The following is a 15,320-nucleotide window of genomic DNA, read 5'->3' on the forward strand; positions in this document are numbered from 1 at the left end:
CGGACCTAGATTTTCAAAGCACTTATTACATGAGACGTTTGGGCTCTCAATTAGGAACATATTTGCCAAATATGAAGAAAATATACCGGTTGGTTCGTTTAATATGGCCTCAGAAAGAAACGAGCAAAATTCATAAAACATCCTGTATCTCGGCTACGAAGACCCAATAAATGGGGTATCTCCAGAATCGCCTTGGTGCCACCTATGCACCTGTGAAGTATTTCCGTTTCCCAATGAAACACCCTCTATCCTTCGAACGGTGCATGGACAAATGAAAAATAATAGTGGACAAACGTGGACCTACGATGGACCATCTGAAGTATAGTGCAAACCATCTCGAACAAGTTGGATTGCGCTCACTATTTCAAAATGATCAGCTTTGACTTGCGTAATATATAGTTTAATTGTGTTGAATCATCGTTTTTGTCAAGGAAATTGTATAGTTTCTACGTGATTCAACATTATTGAAGGACTCTGTTGCCTGAGCCTGAATTGTGAAAAAAATAACTTAAACAATTATAATATATTTAATACATATGTGGAAATCAGAAACAGAATATTTAATATTGATATATTTAGAATATTGTCCAGAATGTAAGGAACTTATCTAACTAATGCTGCTTGCTAATTTTTGTGAACTGTAGTAGTTTTACAAACTGTAGTTACATTATCAATATTATAGTAATAGGTAAATTCAGAATAGAATGAGGAAATTATATTCCTTAAGACAATAATTTATCAATTAAAGTAAAAGGGTTATCAGTTCTATAAGTTTTAAAATTCAAATGTTCGAAAGTTCCATTTACATAGTTGGTTAATCTATTATCTATTGTCACAAATGAAATTAATTGCTCAATGTTTATAACATTGCTTGACGTTTATTTATTTAACATTTAATTCGTTCTGCTCATCCTTTCAGATAAAACGGTTTTCTTCATAATATCTGATTATTGATTTTTTATTCAATCAGAAAATGAAGGTAGCAAATGATTGCAATGGTCTAGTTTAGTGATGTTGATAATTCTATATTTGACACGATAGAATTAAAATATAGAGCAAAACTGATAAATCAGCGAAAAAATTTTGAAAATTTGAAAATCAATAAATGACTGAGAAGTAGATTATTTATATTGACGTTTTTCAGTGCGGAACGTCTTTGGTCTCCGACTCGTCTGTGACGTCACGCCACTTGCCTGTGATCGCTACACCATAAATTACGTTTAAATACTTAGCCGCGCCAAGGCTCTCGCGCCGTTTGTAGTTGTACAGTGTAGTTTTAACTCGACTTCTGTTTTTATGTCACCATAATGGAAGAAGGCTTCGTGAAAGGACAAAGTTATTTTTACTCAATAACTTATTTCAAACCAACTTACACCTTAGTATTTTTATTATCAGAAATAGACAGCTAGTACTGATAGGCTCGCTGATAGGTACTTACATCAAAATGATCTTCACACACATATGAAGTAGTTTTAGGTCCAATTAAGTAACGCCTCATTAATTTGCACCACTTCTTCCTTTGATTCATTTGGTACATGAAAAAACAATTTATTGGGGTTTTTAATTGTCGTGCTTGCACACATAGGCACAATACAATATTTGTAGGATTTTTTTTTATTTCAGCCATCTTGTAACGAACAAAACACGACACGAACGGCACAAGTGATTGTACACCAATGAATTCGTGAGCACTCTGCGAACACCAGTCGCCTCGTGTAAGTGGCGTGACGTCACACACTAGACTATGAAATTATTCTTCCAAGCGCAACTTCAAAGTCCCATAACTTTTTAATTTCTAGAGATATTCCAATGATTTTTCCACATTTTTGTTTCATTTTACTTAAATTTTTGAAATTTATCCATAACAAAAAAATGAAAACTAGTCCATTGCTGGGGTTCAAAGACAATTTATGTACTGACTATGATAAATGTAGAGATTACTTTTATCTAGTGGAGGAAATTACATATGTTTGCTCCATCTTTTAAAAAATCAAGGCCAAAAATATTCAAACCTAGATAAATCTGCAACTGCAACTGCAAATTTGTATATATATCTATTTGAACGAAATCGAGTTAGCAGAAAAAAATAGTAACATCGATATCTACAGGACATTTCTTATTTTTGTTGCATCATTTGAATACACCATCCAATTAATATCAATAATCTGGAAATGGGTTGGTACTATTTGTCACAATCAAGAATTTTTGTGCTTAATGTTAGTCAAATTCCAAATTATTCTCTATATCTATTGCCTAAGCACAACAACAAGTATCGAGAACGGTAAGAAAAAGATTTTACCAATCGAAGACAATAGTTTGGATGAGGAGCCCAGCGACTACTTTTATTATTATCAGAGATCGGTAGTCTTCGCTGAACGGTAAGTAGTCACTTATAAGGGCGTAGATCTTTTTTCTTCTTGGGGAAGGGGAAACCGAAAAAATTTTTTTGACGACACCGTTTACTCATATCTGCAATGTAAAAAACAAACAATGATTTGATAACGAAGTTTGAACCAAAATTACTCGAAATGTTAGCATTTTTTCGATTACCGATTCGATAGTTCTTACTTCATACGGGGTTTCATAAATTGGAGGTACGAAGAAAATGAGAAATTCCATGTATTTTATAATTTTAAGAATAGAATGTCCTATACATAGGCCCACAAACAATTTGTTTTCGAGATACAGGGTGTTTCTTGTAGTTCTACTTTTTTGTGATGCTTATAATAGTTTATCGGATCTTATGATAATTTAAATTTTCCTGAGGATTACCAGAGAATTGTTTGACAAGAACCGACAAGAAACCAAAAAGTGTCGTACTGCACCAGAGATTCTTTTTATATTTTTCTAAACTACCAGTGGTCCACCAGAAAAAAATTCTGATGCAAGAAGACTCTTTCAGAAAAAAATATCACCCTGTAGATTTGCATCAAAATTATTATATCACACGATAAAATTTTTAAATTGAAATATCTATGCCGAATTTAAATTGAATTTCTTGTGGGTCTTTATTTCAATAAGGGGATCCGAAGAATCTGTCATTTAACATTTTCGATTGTACCTTCAATTTAGGAACACCCTGTATAATAAATTCAAAACTGATGTCTTCACAAATAAATTGCAATTTGAATGGAACATATTGAATTGGAAAACACAGCATTGGCAATTTTTCGAAGCGAATAGCTCAGTTCAGTTCTTTGATAAATGTAGTATCAAAATATTGTAACGAAAATGATACAAAAACCGAAAACAACGGGTAAGTGTATACGGATGACGAATTCAAATATCACAGATGTCAAAACAAGGAAGACGCCGACAAAACAGTATACCTCGGACATAAACGAGCTTGTAATGCAATATAAGTAAACATCTTGAGAGCGATAATAAACTCATAAACCGTAAAAGGATTTAGCAACAAATGAGTAACTAACAAAAGTCGTTTTATTCTTCAAAATAATATAACGGGTGTTTTTTTAGGTTTGTTTTTCCGATAGATGTCATTCTATTTTATGACAGTTATTTTGACAGCTCAAAGTGGCATTTCTACTCAGTATTGTTTGGCAAATCATTATGAATAGGTTAACTCCAGAACAACGTTTTCAAATCGTGGAAATTTATTTTCAAAATCAGTGTTCAATTAAAAATGTTTATAGAGCACTTCGTGAATTTTATGGTGCACATAATCGTCCGTCAGAGACCACCATAAAGAACGTAATTACCCAATTTCGATCTACATTTACTCTTTTGGATGCCAAGCCACCGACAAGAAGGAGAAGAGTTCGTACAGAAGAAAATATTGCTGTCGTTGAGGCCAGTGTCGAAGAAAACGACAATTTATCGATTCGTCGTCGTGCTCTGCAAATTGGACTTTGTCCATCGACTTTATGGAAAATTTTACGTAAAGATTTGAGTTTGGTACCATACAAAATTCCATTGGCGCAAGAATTAAAGCCACACGACCATCGTTTGCGCCGTGAATCAGTGATTGGTCGTTAAATCAATTGAACGAAGATCCATTTTTTTACCGTAAAATTCTCTTCAGTGATGAGGCGCATTTTTGGTTAAATGGATACGTCAACAAGCAAAATTGTCGCATTTGGAGCAAAGATAATCAACGCCGTTCAAGAATTACCAATGCATCCTGATAAATGTACTGTTTGGTGCGGTCTATGGGCTGGTGGGATCATCGGTCCATATTTCTTTAAAAATGAGGAAGGACAACGCGTTACCGTGAATGGAAATCGATACAGAACCATGATCAATGAGTTTTTGTTGCCAAATCTTGAAGATATGGATATGGATGAAATGTGGTTTCAACAAGATGGTGCCACTTGCCATATAGCACTAGAAACAATCGACTTATTGAAAGAAACTTTCAACGACAACATTATTCCGAGAAATGGTCCGGTGAATTGGCCTCCGCGTTCGTGCGATTTGACGCAACTCGATTATTTTTTGTGGGGATACGTGAAGTCATTGGTTTATGTGGATAAACCTCAATCGATTGACGCTTAGGAAACCAATATTCAACGTGTCATTGCTGACATACGCCCTCAAATGCTTGAAAAAGTGGTCGAAAATTGGACCTCCAGAATGACATTTGTGAAAAATAGTCGTGGTGGCCATATGCCACAAATTGTGTTTAAATGTTAAATGCAAAAAATTATCTACCAAATAAAATAAAATTTTGGTCATTTCATAATTTTATATGTGTTTTATTCAAAAAAAAAATCGGCAACCTCTTAAAAAACACCCGTTATTAGCGGGAATATCGAAATTACACCAACAAGAAATCTATAACCGAACAATAATGAATTGTGAATTCAATATTCTTACTCAAACATTAGTACCTCTAAGAGAGTAAAAAATAACCATAACAGCATTTATAATTATTTTAGCTACTATTCGAATCTCCTTCATCTCGCTCGTCGTTTTCTTGCTTTATATTTTTACCATGTTTGGTATCGTTACCAAGTTTTTTAGTCGATAAAGGTAGATGGTTGTTAGGAGCAATCATAAGTAAATTATTTCCATTTTTGTCACAGAAAAAGGGCTGGCTATCAAGTGAGACTAAATGTCTTCTTGATCTCAATCTTGTATATTTACTGCTGGAGCAAAATAATTGTGAATATGATGAAACAGATTCACAGATGATGACATCATTTCTGTTCTCCTGTTGCCATTCTACAATGCTGCTCAATAGTTTGATATATCTGAAAACAAAAATAATATGATTAAGGAAAGTTGAATCAGGTTCAAATAATATTTATATCTTTTCTCTATTTTCTTTGTAGGTATTTGTATAATTTTTTTGACAACTGACATGACCCTCCTTCTAAATCCATTAATAATCCATAGAATAGATTGTCTCCTAAATTTTTTTTTCACGGTCACAGTACTGTCACGATAGTGTGATAGTGATAGCAACTATCGCAACAACTGTCACCATGTAAAATACTCGATAGGTACTATCATATATTATATCGTGATTGTACTATCACGATAGTGATATCGTGATAGTATTATTACAATAGTGGACAATTGAAAATGGTATATTCTCTGTCAAGATTAGAATGTCATTCCGAGTGCGATCCTGAGAAATCACGAGCATTAGATTTTCATTCTAGTAACAGACTATAGGTGCTACTTTCTCCTCGACTGTTCAAGTGAAATAGAAAAGAACGTTTATTTTTATTGAGGAACAATATAAACCCAAAAATATATCTCCACAGGCGCGTATCCAGAGGGGAGGGGGGAACTGGGGGAACGTTCCTCCCCCAAATGGCCCGGACACCTCGTGAGTGGCGGGCATAATGCCCGCCACTCACGAGGCGTTTTTTCGAGCGTTTGGAAGCAGGCGTCGAAGAGATTCCAGTCGGGCAGTCAAGTGTCAAGTTCATTCTCTGATTTACAGTCGTGCGGCCGTGTCCCGAGCTGCCTGACTGCAAAATAATCCCAGGGCCCTCGCAACCGCGCGTGCAACGCGTGCACCGCACGCGGGCGCCACTCTAAAAGGGCGCCAAAACCCCTTATAGACCGCATGTAGAACCGATGGACCAAAGATTTTCGAAAAAGATTCTTTCAAATTTTATTTATGTATTTATTTCAACGGTACAACCATTTTACATGATAACGAAAACAAATAAACCGTAATAAAACAAAAGAAATAATACTTCTTTCTTGCAATTTATACAAGTTTCCGAACGTAGCAGAAAATGATACATTTAACATAGAAACTAGAAATAAAGCAAGTTCTCTTTTATTAAATATTCATTCTTTTAAATTTATTTGAAGTATAATGATTTCTTATGATGTTTCATTCCAGATTAATATTGTTAGCAAAATGATGCAAAGTGTAGCGATTGACATTAAAGTGTGCCAAAACTATTTGAAGAATTTAGTTGATCATTTCAAAAATTATAGGGATGATAATGTTCTCGAGGAAAAACTTGCGGAAGCTGGAAAACTAGCGGCTGCTCTTGAGAAAGATCAAGGTTTTTCTCCATGATATACTATAAGACGAAAGTATAAACCAAAATTGTTCGATTATGAACAGACGGATGAGGCACCTCAAGATCCAAAAATCGCTTTTAAAATAAATTTCTTTTTGAAAATAATTGATCAAACACTAAGTTCCTTAATTAGTAGGTTTGATATGATATCTGATTACGATAACGATTTTTGTTTTATTTGTGATTTTCTTAAATTAAATGACAAATATCTATTAAAATGCTGTCATGCTCTTCAACAGAAGCTAACTGATCAGGAAAAAAAAGAGGCTGGCGTGAAAGAAAATGATTTATTCAACGAGATAAAAGCCCTAAGAATTTTTTCAATATCTGAAGCGAAAATCCTCTTGAAATTCTACAATATATTTTTGAAAATAATAACTTCTCCATCGAATCTTAGTATTGCCTCAAGAATCCTTCTCACTTTACCTATGTCTGTTGCTTCTGGTGAGAGATCATTCACTAAATTGAAAATAATTGAAAACTATTTGAAGGCTACCATGTCATGAGAAAGATTTTCCGGATTGGCAATCTTAGATATAGAGCAAGAGATACTCGATAAAATTGATTGATTGATAATATAAAAGAAATTGCAGCAGCCAAATCTAGAAAAACATCCATTCAATTTCTGGATTGATCCTAATTAAATGTTTATGCCTTTATGAATAATTTATAGAAGAATACAGCTTGAATTTTGAATGACATTTGGAATGTATTATGTCACAACTAACCCCATAAAGTTCTTGAGGCAATGAAGGTTGGTGATAGATTTTCAACCATTCTACACTAGATTCTCAATAAAACTTAAAAAAAAAATTCCGATTATCCAGCAGTGCTTTTCTCCACCTCCCCCCTTTAAGGGGCGCCAAAATATGTTCCGCACGCGGGCGTTGATGTCCCTTGCGGGGCCCCTGAATAATCCGAACACTCGACTATGGGAGCCTCGTGAGTGGCCGCCTTTAAATTTTGCCGGCCCTTCTAGAATTTGACATATTGAGGCTCAAATAATTACAAGATCAGAAAAAATGTAATTTGACTTAATTTCTGAAACAAAGATGTTGAAAGTAGGAATACGGAATAGAAATGCAATAAGGTTGGAAATAATACGAATATGGACCAATTTGTATGTTCAAACGTTCCGCAATAAACACGTTCAAAGGTGCCGCAATTGGGTCATAAATATTACTGTCGCGCGTCGGCATGTGATTCTCTGCTTACCCCGATTTCCAAGAGTTTTTTTGCGCTTCATAAATCTTGTCGGTATCTCTTTGACAAACCATCTATTTTTGTCTGGCTTCTTAGATGGGTATAGATTTTCAGGTGTTATCTCTGATATTTCAGCAATTGTTTTTAATTTCAATTCACCAATCAGAATTATGGACCCCAAGAAGAGGGAAAGGGAAAATATATGAATACTAGAAGTGTGACGACTAGAATAAATAGTTGTTTTCTATCTGTTAATTTGTATATTAATTAATTAATTATTTTGTGACCCCAACATATAATTGTTGTATTGACTAGTACTAGGACAAATTTAGTCTCAACTAATGTTAAATGAATATAATTGAGCACGCATTCTACCAATGCAACAATTTTTGACATGATGCTATGCTATAGTAACATCTGGAATCGAACCAATTTTTTATTATAATCATACCTCAAACTTTGGCTTTTTGCATTTCAAATCACGTTGAATCCAAATCTGCAATAAAATATTAGTTTATCCGCCTTATGAAAGCCTTTTAGTCCGTCGAGAAAGGAGTGGAGCAAGTGGCGAGTGTGATTTTCCCCGGGGCCATGATTTTTGGGAGCCTGTAATTTTCAAAATTCCGTTAACAAAACAATTCCTGAGTGAATATTTTTTACTTATCCCATGAAATATAACAAGACGTTGAATATTTATTTTATATCGGGTCGGAGCCCTCCGCCTACCCTTAACATTATCTATTCCTGTTATTCAGGTCTAAGTCTAATGATGTTTTGAGTTACCTACTCAATACGATGTTTACGATGCCTTCTCTTGGAACGGATGGCAATAAAAATAGACAATTATGAAAGAATAATAACACGTACATGCGAAATATTTCCTCTTTGTTGGTACTTTGGAAAAAAGGATCTGAAATATGATAATCTTCAATAAAAGCAGGCCTACTTGCCAATATATTTCCTATTTTGTTTATCAAAAGAAATATTTAGCTTTGTTGGATAATCATAGGAATGGATTGCTAAAATTGGAGGTAAGGAATATGAGAGATTCCTTGGATAATAGAAAAAGGCCTATAAATATGGACCCCGTAACACTACGTTTTCGAGATACAGAGTGTTTCTTATAAGTTTTGTAATCTATTTTTTTTTTGTGATGATTATACCAGTTTATCGAATCTTTACTCATCTTCGCTACAGATGCGTTAAATAAGTATCAAAACTCAAATTAAAATTTATTCATCATAGCTTACTAACTGAATCTTCGTTATAATTTGGATTTTTCTGAGTATTAGGTATAGTATATCCAAAGTCACTTGAACTAGTCTATAAAAACGCTTGGCCAGAGATAATTGCAAAACAGTCATAAACCATAGGCGCACAATTTTCAAACCCTTGATTTGAAAATAATATTTTTGCGTATGTATGGGACTCAGATGTCGATTCTTTCAGAAAATTTGTGACGTGAGTACCTTTTGCTGTTACATCAGAAATAATACTATGCCATTCTACGGTGTTATAAGTTGATTATTCTTTATTCTCGACCTGTAATATACTATCAAGGAACGTTATCAACGGTGATGAACTGATCGTTGCATAGAATTATAAGAGCACGAAAATGTCTGAGATGAATTCGGAAAGGTTCTGTCTGAAGATAAGACAAACTAGGGTAAAATAGGTGCATGACCTTGAGATCCTTGAATGACATCCAATTTTCTACGTCAAATTAGCAGCTACGTTGCCGAATTGAATTTTATTTCTTCGTTATTGTAAGGTGAAATTTATGTCCCTCTGTGAAAGCAGAAGTCTAAATGATAATGATGTACAGGGTGATTCACCGCGATGGCCTATTAAACGTTTATAGAAAACAAATAATAATTTTGTGATGAAAATTTATACAATTTCCTTTTATACCGGAAACGGTGGAAACAGAGTACTACTTTCTTATTTCAAACGGCACACCCAGTATATTATTGCATTATTAGATGGCTTGGTTGATGATAATTTCAGCAATATGGCAATACTCAAGGAAAACTGCAATTTCTCATTGAATGGAGTAGTCTATGACTCCCAGAAAACATAAAAAGAAACTAAAAAGTTTCTTGGTTGAAAAGTTAAGATGGTTGAAAATCCATAAATCAATAAAATTTTCAATTACGAATAATAATTAATGACATTTCATGAAATGTCAGATTTAGTTATCCAAATTTCGATATTAGTTTCTATGTTTTCCGGAAGTCATAGACTACTCCACTCAGTTAGAAACTGTAGTATTTCCTCAGTTCAAGTTTTTCCTCGATAACTTTTCGTATTCAGAATCAGAATAAATATTCAAAAGATATATGTAACCTATTATTCAAACTGTCCCAACTGATGGCAGGAAATGGTGAAATATTTCTATTTGCTATAAAATACTTGATTGATTTTTCGATCTGGCTACGTAGCTGCTAATTTGACGTACTAAGAGTCTCAACATCATATGCCTATTCTCAAACCAGTAATAACATTGCTGAAATCAGAAAATGTAATGAAAATTTTGTTGGTTAATATTTAGGATGCGAAATCATTTTCTTCAGAACCCGTCATATATCAATTCTGACTTTGAAAGTAAATGGAGAAATAGATTTGATTGCGAAATATTCATCTTTTTTTACATAAGCCAATGAAATGTGCCGAACATCATAAGTAGTCGAAATCATTAAAAGCATCAGTCACACAACGAACTAAAACTACGTAAAAATGCACTTCAATAATACCCCTATGGACCACACTGGTATATGCGAATTATTATAAAGTAATTAAGAAGTGATAGATGCAGCCAATGAGTGTAACCAAAAACGCTCTCAAAGTGGAAAGGGAAATACGAGGGGAAATATTCAGCCAATAAGATCAATCAAATCGGGACATTCTTGTTTCCAAGACGATCTGCTAAATACCGGGGTTTATTTGAGAGTATTGATAGCAATATTTTCATAAATTCCAAAGGAATTTCTGAAACTTGGACAACCCTTGTATAATTGAAATATTCAAGCTTCCTCCAAGTGACTTTGGATATACTATACTAGAGAATAGTTTTAATTTTTTTTCTAGAAATCAGTAGCAGATAGGACAGAATTACAAGAAACCAAAAAGTGTAGTACTCGATCAAAGTTTCTTTTAACTTTTTTCTGAACTACCTGTAGTCTACCAAAAAAAAGTTCTGGAGGAATAAAGCAGGCAGTGTTCCAGAAAAAATATCACCCTGTAGATTTGTATTCAAAATCACATGATTCACATTAAATTAGAATATCAATACCAAATTCAAGTTAAATATCTCGTAAAGCACAGGTGCTATGAGAAAAAAGTTGAAAAAATCAAACTCCAACACCCTGTATCTGGAAAAAAAAAAGAGTTTGGGTACCCATCCTCCAATTTAGAAACACCCTGTATAATAGCTGATTTGGAGTTTCATTCAATCCATTCGGTTTCTTTCATGCAGAGAGCAGAGTGAACCTAGTCCTAGTGTCATTCTGAAGAAAAAAGTAGTCCATTTGCAAGCTTGTATCTTTCTATGATCAAATGGCTTAATCTACTGAACACAAGTGACATAGAAAATGTCAAAAAACTGATACACTTTGTTACTTTATACACTGTGTCCGTAAAGTATGGAACAAATTCATTTTTAGCTGAACAGACCATTTTAAGAAATAATCGTGAAACACGTCGATTTTTTATTTTAATTTACCGTATTTTAAAATAATAATCTAATAGACAAGGTGAATTACTTCCGAGTAATGATGTCACCGTCATTTTTTTTTAAATGGAACACCTCCATTTTGTCTCAATTTTACGATTCCTCTAGCTGAGGTTATTCCAAAAATGTATCACATGTTGATTCCAATAGGTACAGAATGGACAAAAATACAATAGTTCTGGGTGTGCTCATGAAATAACGCGTAACATTCTTTATTAGTTAAATTAACAATATTATCAAAAATACTTATTGTCTAGCGGCAATAAACAAATAATGACATTTTACAAAAAACTAGACGACCGTTTCTTTTGAATTGATAAGAAATAATTTCTTTCATATTCTGTCTGCTAGACCAAGTACCAAACATGTTTGGAAACAGCTCATTTTTATTAATCTAAAAATGTTACAAACTATTTGGTGTTACATTCAAACCAATTGCCGCTAAACAATAAGTATTTTTGATGATATTGTTAATTCAACTAATGAAAAATGTTACGCGTTACTTTATGAACATACACAAAACTATTGTATTTTTGTCCACCCTGTACCAATTGGAATCAACATGTGATACATTTTTGGAATCAGCTCAGCTCGAGTAATCAGAAAATTGAGACAACATGGGGATGTTCCATTAAAAAAAACTGAGGGTGACGTCATTACTCGAAAGTAATTCAAACTGTATATTAGATTATTATTTTAGAATACGGTAAAGTTAAATTAAAAATCGACGTGTTTCAGGAACATTACTTAAAATGGTCTGTTTAGCTAAAAATGAATTTGTTCCATACTTTACGGACACAGTGTATAATGAGAAAATACAAGTACATGAATAGGGACATTTTTTATTTTACTCATTCCACCTTCAATACATTTTGTGAAAACCCATATTAATGAACGGCAAAAAAAAATGACGTCCCAAAATGGCGGAAGTATCTAAAAGTTCCCCACCCCAGAAGTGGGTCATGGATCCGCGCCTGTATCTCCAACGTCAGAAACTTGTTGACACTTTATTTTATCTGATCATAGAGTAATAAACATAGAGGAAGTATATGCAATTTTTATATGTCCCCAAAATGGATAGAGTACGTTGTCGGATTGTGATATAACGAGCGTTCATTTAAATTCGTGGTCAAGAGTGCTGTGCAGAAATTAGAGTGGATTTTCTGTGATTACAAGTAGCGCTTAGCTTGTACCATATAGTTTCCAAATTCGAAGTATGTAAACAAATGTTAGTAATATCGTACAAGCTAAGCGCTACTTGTAATCACAAAATACCCGCTCTACCCGAATTCAAATGAACGCTCGTTATTTTCAAATCCACAATGTTACTATATCATTATGAATGTCTATTATATGGAATGAAATATAATTATTTGAGTGATTTCCGATTGAATGTGCAAATTTGAAAATTTGGAAGCCGATATTTTCCTAATTGTCGAATTTATAATAAGCAGAACATTTATTATATTCTGTATCTACCTGCTGAAATCTAAGGTTTGGCAACCTTTGCTCTCCTAGTGCCATCCGTTGTTTCACGTCGTTTGGCGGGCTTGAAATTTGTTTTCTGAATTTCTGATATATTGAGGTATTTATTTCAATATTTTGATATGAAACGTTGATTCACTAAGGGACATAAGAAGTTTCTGGAGGAACTTGCGAGTGAAATATCGTATCACTGATATGTTTTCATTTCCGCGGGCTTCATGTCAAATTTGATAGTTAATGTTGGGGACAAAATTTGCCTGCTGAAAATGACATAATGCTCCCTCTATCTATGTTTATTACTCTGAGTATGTGACAGTCATTGACATTGATAATAGGAGAGGAGATATTTTGTGAAGAATTCTCTTTAAAATGAACTTCCATGTCATTGAAGAATCATAAAAATAAAGGAGCGGGTTCCTTTATTTATTATGCAAAATATAATGACTGAGTATGAAATTTATCGTATACAGATTACAAAGTGATTCGTGAAGGCCGTTGGTAGAGATCTTTCAAAGAAAGACTCGAGATAATCACTTCAAATTTTATAAAAACTTTGTTAAGAGATACAAAAAAAGCTTCAGATTCGTTCAACTTCCGATTTCACCGGAAATGATTCCTCCCCACCTTTTGTTTTTTGAATGTAACTTGCTACATTTTTAATTCGTAATGAAATCACTCATTGAATTCTACATGGCTTCATTGTATTCTCTGCATATTTTTCTAGAAAATTTTCTGAATTCCTCAAATTCTTCCGAAAATTAATTCAAATATTAATAACTGAGATTTTCACATAAACATTTCTACTTTTCTAGCTCCTATCAGAATGCCAAACGTGGATCAACGTGGCCCTACGATGGACAAACGATCCTGAAATTTCGACCTCAAAATTTGCATTTGGGGATGCCAACTTCACACTTCCCGTGAATTCGAATGGTCGATGTTTCTGGTTTCTATTTTCGGACAAATGAAATTATAAGGTGGACAAATGAAATTATAAGGTGGACAAATGAAATTATTGGGTGAACAAACGTTGAACTACGATGGACAAACGATTCTGAAATTTTGATCTCTAACTCCGCATTTGCGGGTGACAACTTTACACTTTCCAAATTATCAAATCTTCGTTTTTTTGGTTTTTGAGGGTGGACAAACGCGGACTTATGATGGTCAAACGATCCTTAAATTTTGCTCAAAATTCGCTATTGGGGGTGCCAATTTCACACTTTCCGAAATTTTGGTTGATGTGGTGGACAAACGATCTATGCCATTTTAAATACTTTTTTGCAATTTGGGGGTGTTGCTCAGAAAATGAACGGAAAAGTTGTCAATTCTCATATCTCCCAAACGGTGCCTGGACAAATGAAAAAAAGGGTGGACAACCTTAGACAAATGATCTTGAAATTTTGATCCTAATTTCGTATTTGGTGGTGCCAGCTTCACACAGCTGAATCATTTCCATCGTAATGGCCACGTTATGCTAATTCGAAAGCATCACAAAATTTAATACAGTTTATAATGTTCGATAAAATGTATTTGTTCTTTTTCACTTGCTCATTATGTTTCCGGATATTCAGTCGTTAAGCACTGTTCAATTGTGATCGAATATCTTGTTTATCTAATAAATTAAAACCAAAGAAGTGTGCCTTGGAGCTCGGATGATTTTCAATTTTTCTTAATGGATTAAATCCTGGACACCATTCTGGTCTATTCTAATTGAACATCACCAGCAAATAACACGAAAAACAATAACGACTAAGTGTCTATCTCAAAGGTTTTTGTTTACTCCCTTTTTTCCTTTTTTTCATGCGTGATCGATAAATTCGGTTTTAGACGACCGGTACTTTTGATTTTTGATTTTCTTCTAATGTTAGCGAAGAAGAATGATTTATTTATTTATTAACAGAAAAAAATCTAGGTAAACCTATAAAAGACTCAGAATATAAATTTAACAAAAATGAATACTACATTCTAAATAATCAATCGAAACATCGAAAAAAAAGGTTATGCTCTCACTATGTAGCAACAAACTCAATCGAAATTTACGCAATCCCGAAAGAACTTTGTTTTCAAATATTGTTCGTTAATGCAAATCGGATCCCCTAATGTTATGCCATAATAGCGCGCCAATACAACAAAAGTAGTTTCCCCTTACACAGGACAAAGATGCATAGAAAACCTGGTGTGTCTACTTATACCTTTCAAACAAAACGGGAAATTTTTCTGATTTATACCTACTTGATTACGAGAGATCGCGTCTGTTTCAGATGGCGCATACAACGTTTATATTTGACATTTTTCGCGAATCTCGACTCTCGTGACCTTTGAGTATAGAATAATAATATTTTATATTGAATGCTTGTGACAATCTTCTATACTCTGAATAGACCAAT

General features: G+C 33.7%; 1 protein-coding gene across 1 annotated transcript in view; it reads right to left on the reverse strand.

Moving 5' to 3' along the window:
* Positions 1 to 2,888: 2,888 nt before the first annotated feature.
* LOC123671444 overlaps positions 2,889 to 15,320 on the reverse strand; it is a 98,655-nt gene continuing 86,223 nt past the window's right edge. The window contains exon 4 of the mRNA XM_045605308.1: positions 2,889 to 5,213. Coding sequence (XP_045461264.1) covers positions 4,895 to 5,213 — 319 coding nt within the window. The 3' untranslated portion in view covers positions 2,889 to 4,894. The remainder of the gene's footprint in view (positions 5,214 to 15,320) is intronic.

The sequence above is a fragment of the Harmonia axyridis genome, chromosome 1 (assembly GCF_914767665.1).
Source record: "Harmonia axyridis chromosome 1, icHarAxyr1.1, whole genome shotgun sequence".
NCBI classification, from domain to species: domain Eukaryota; kingdom Metazoa; phylum Arthropoda; class Insecta; order Coleoptera; family Coccinellidae; genus Harmonia; species Harmonia axyridis.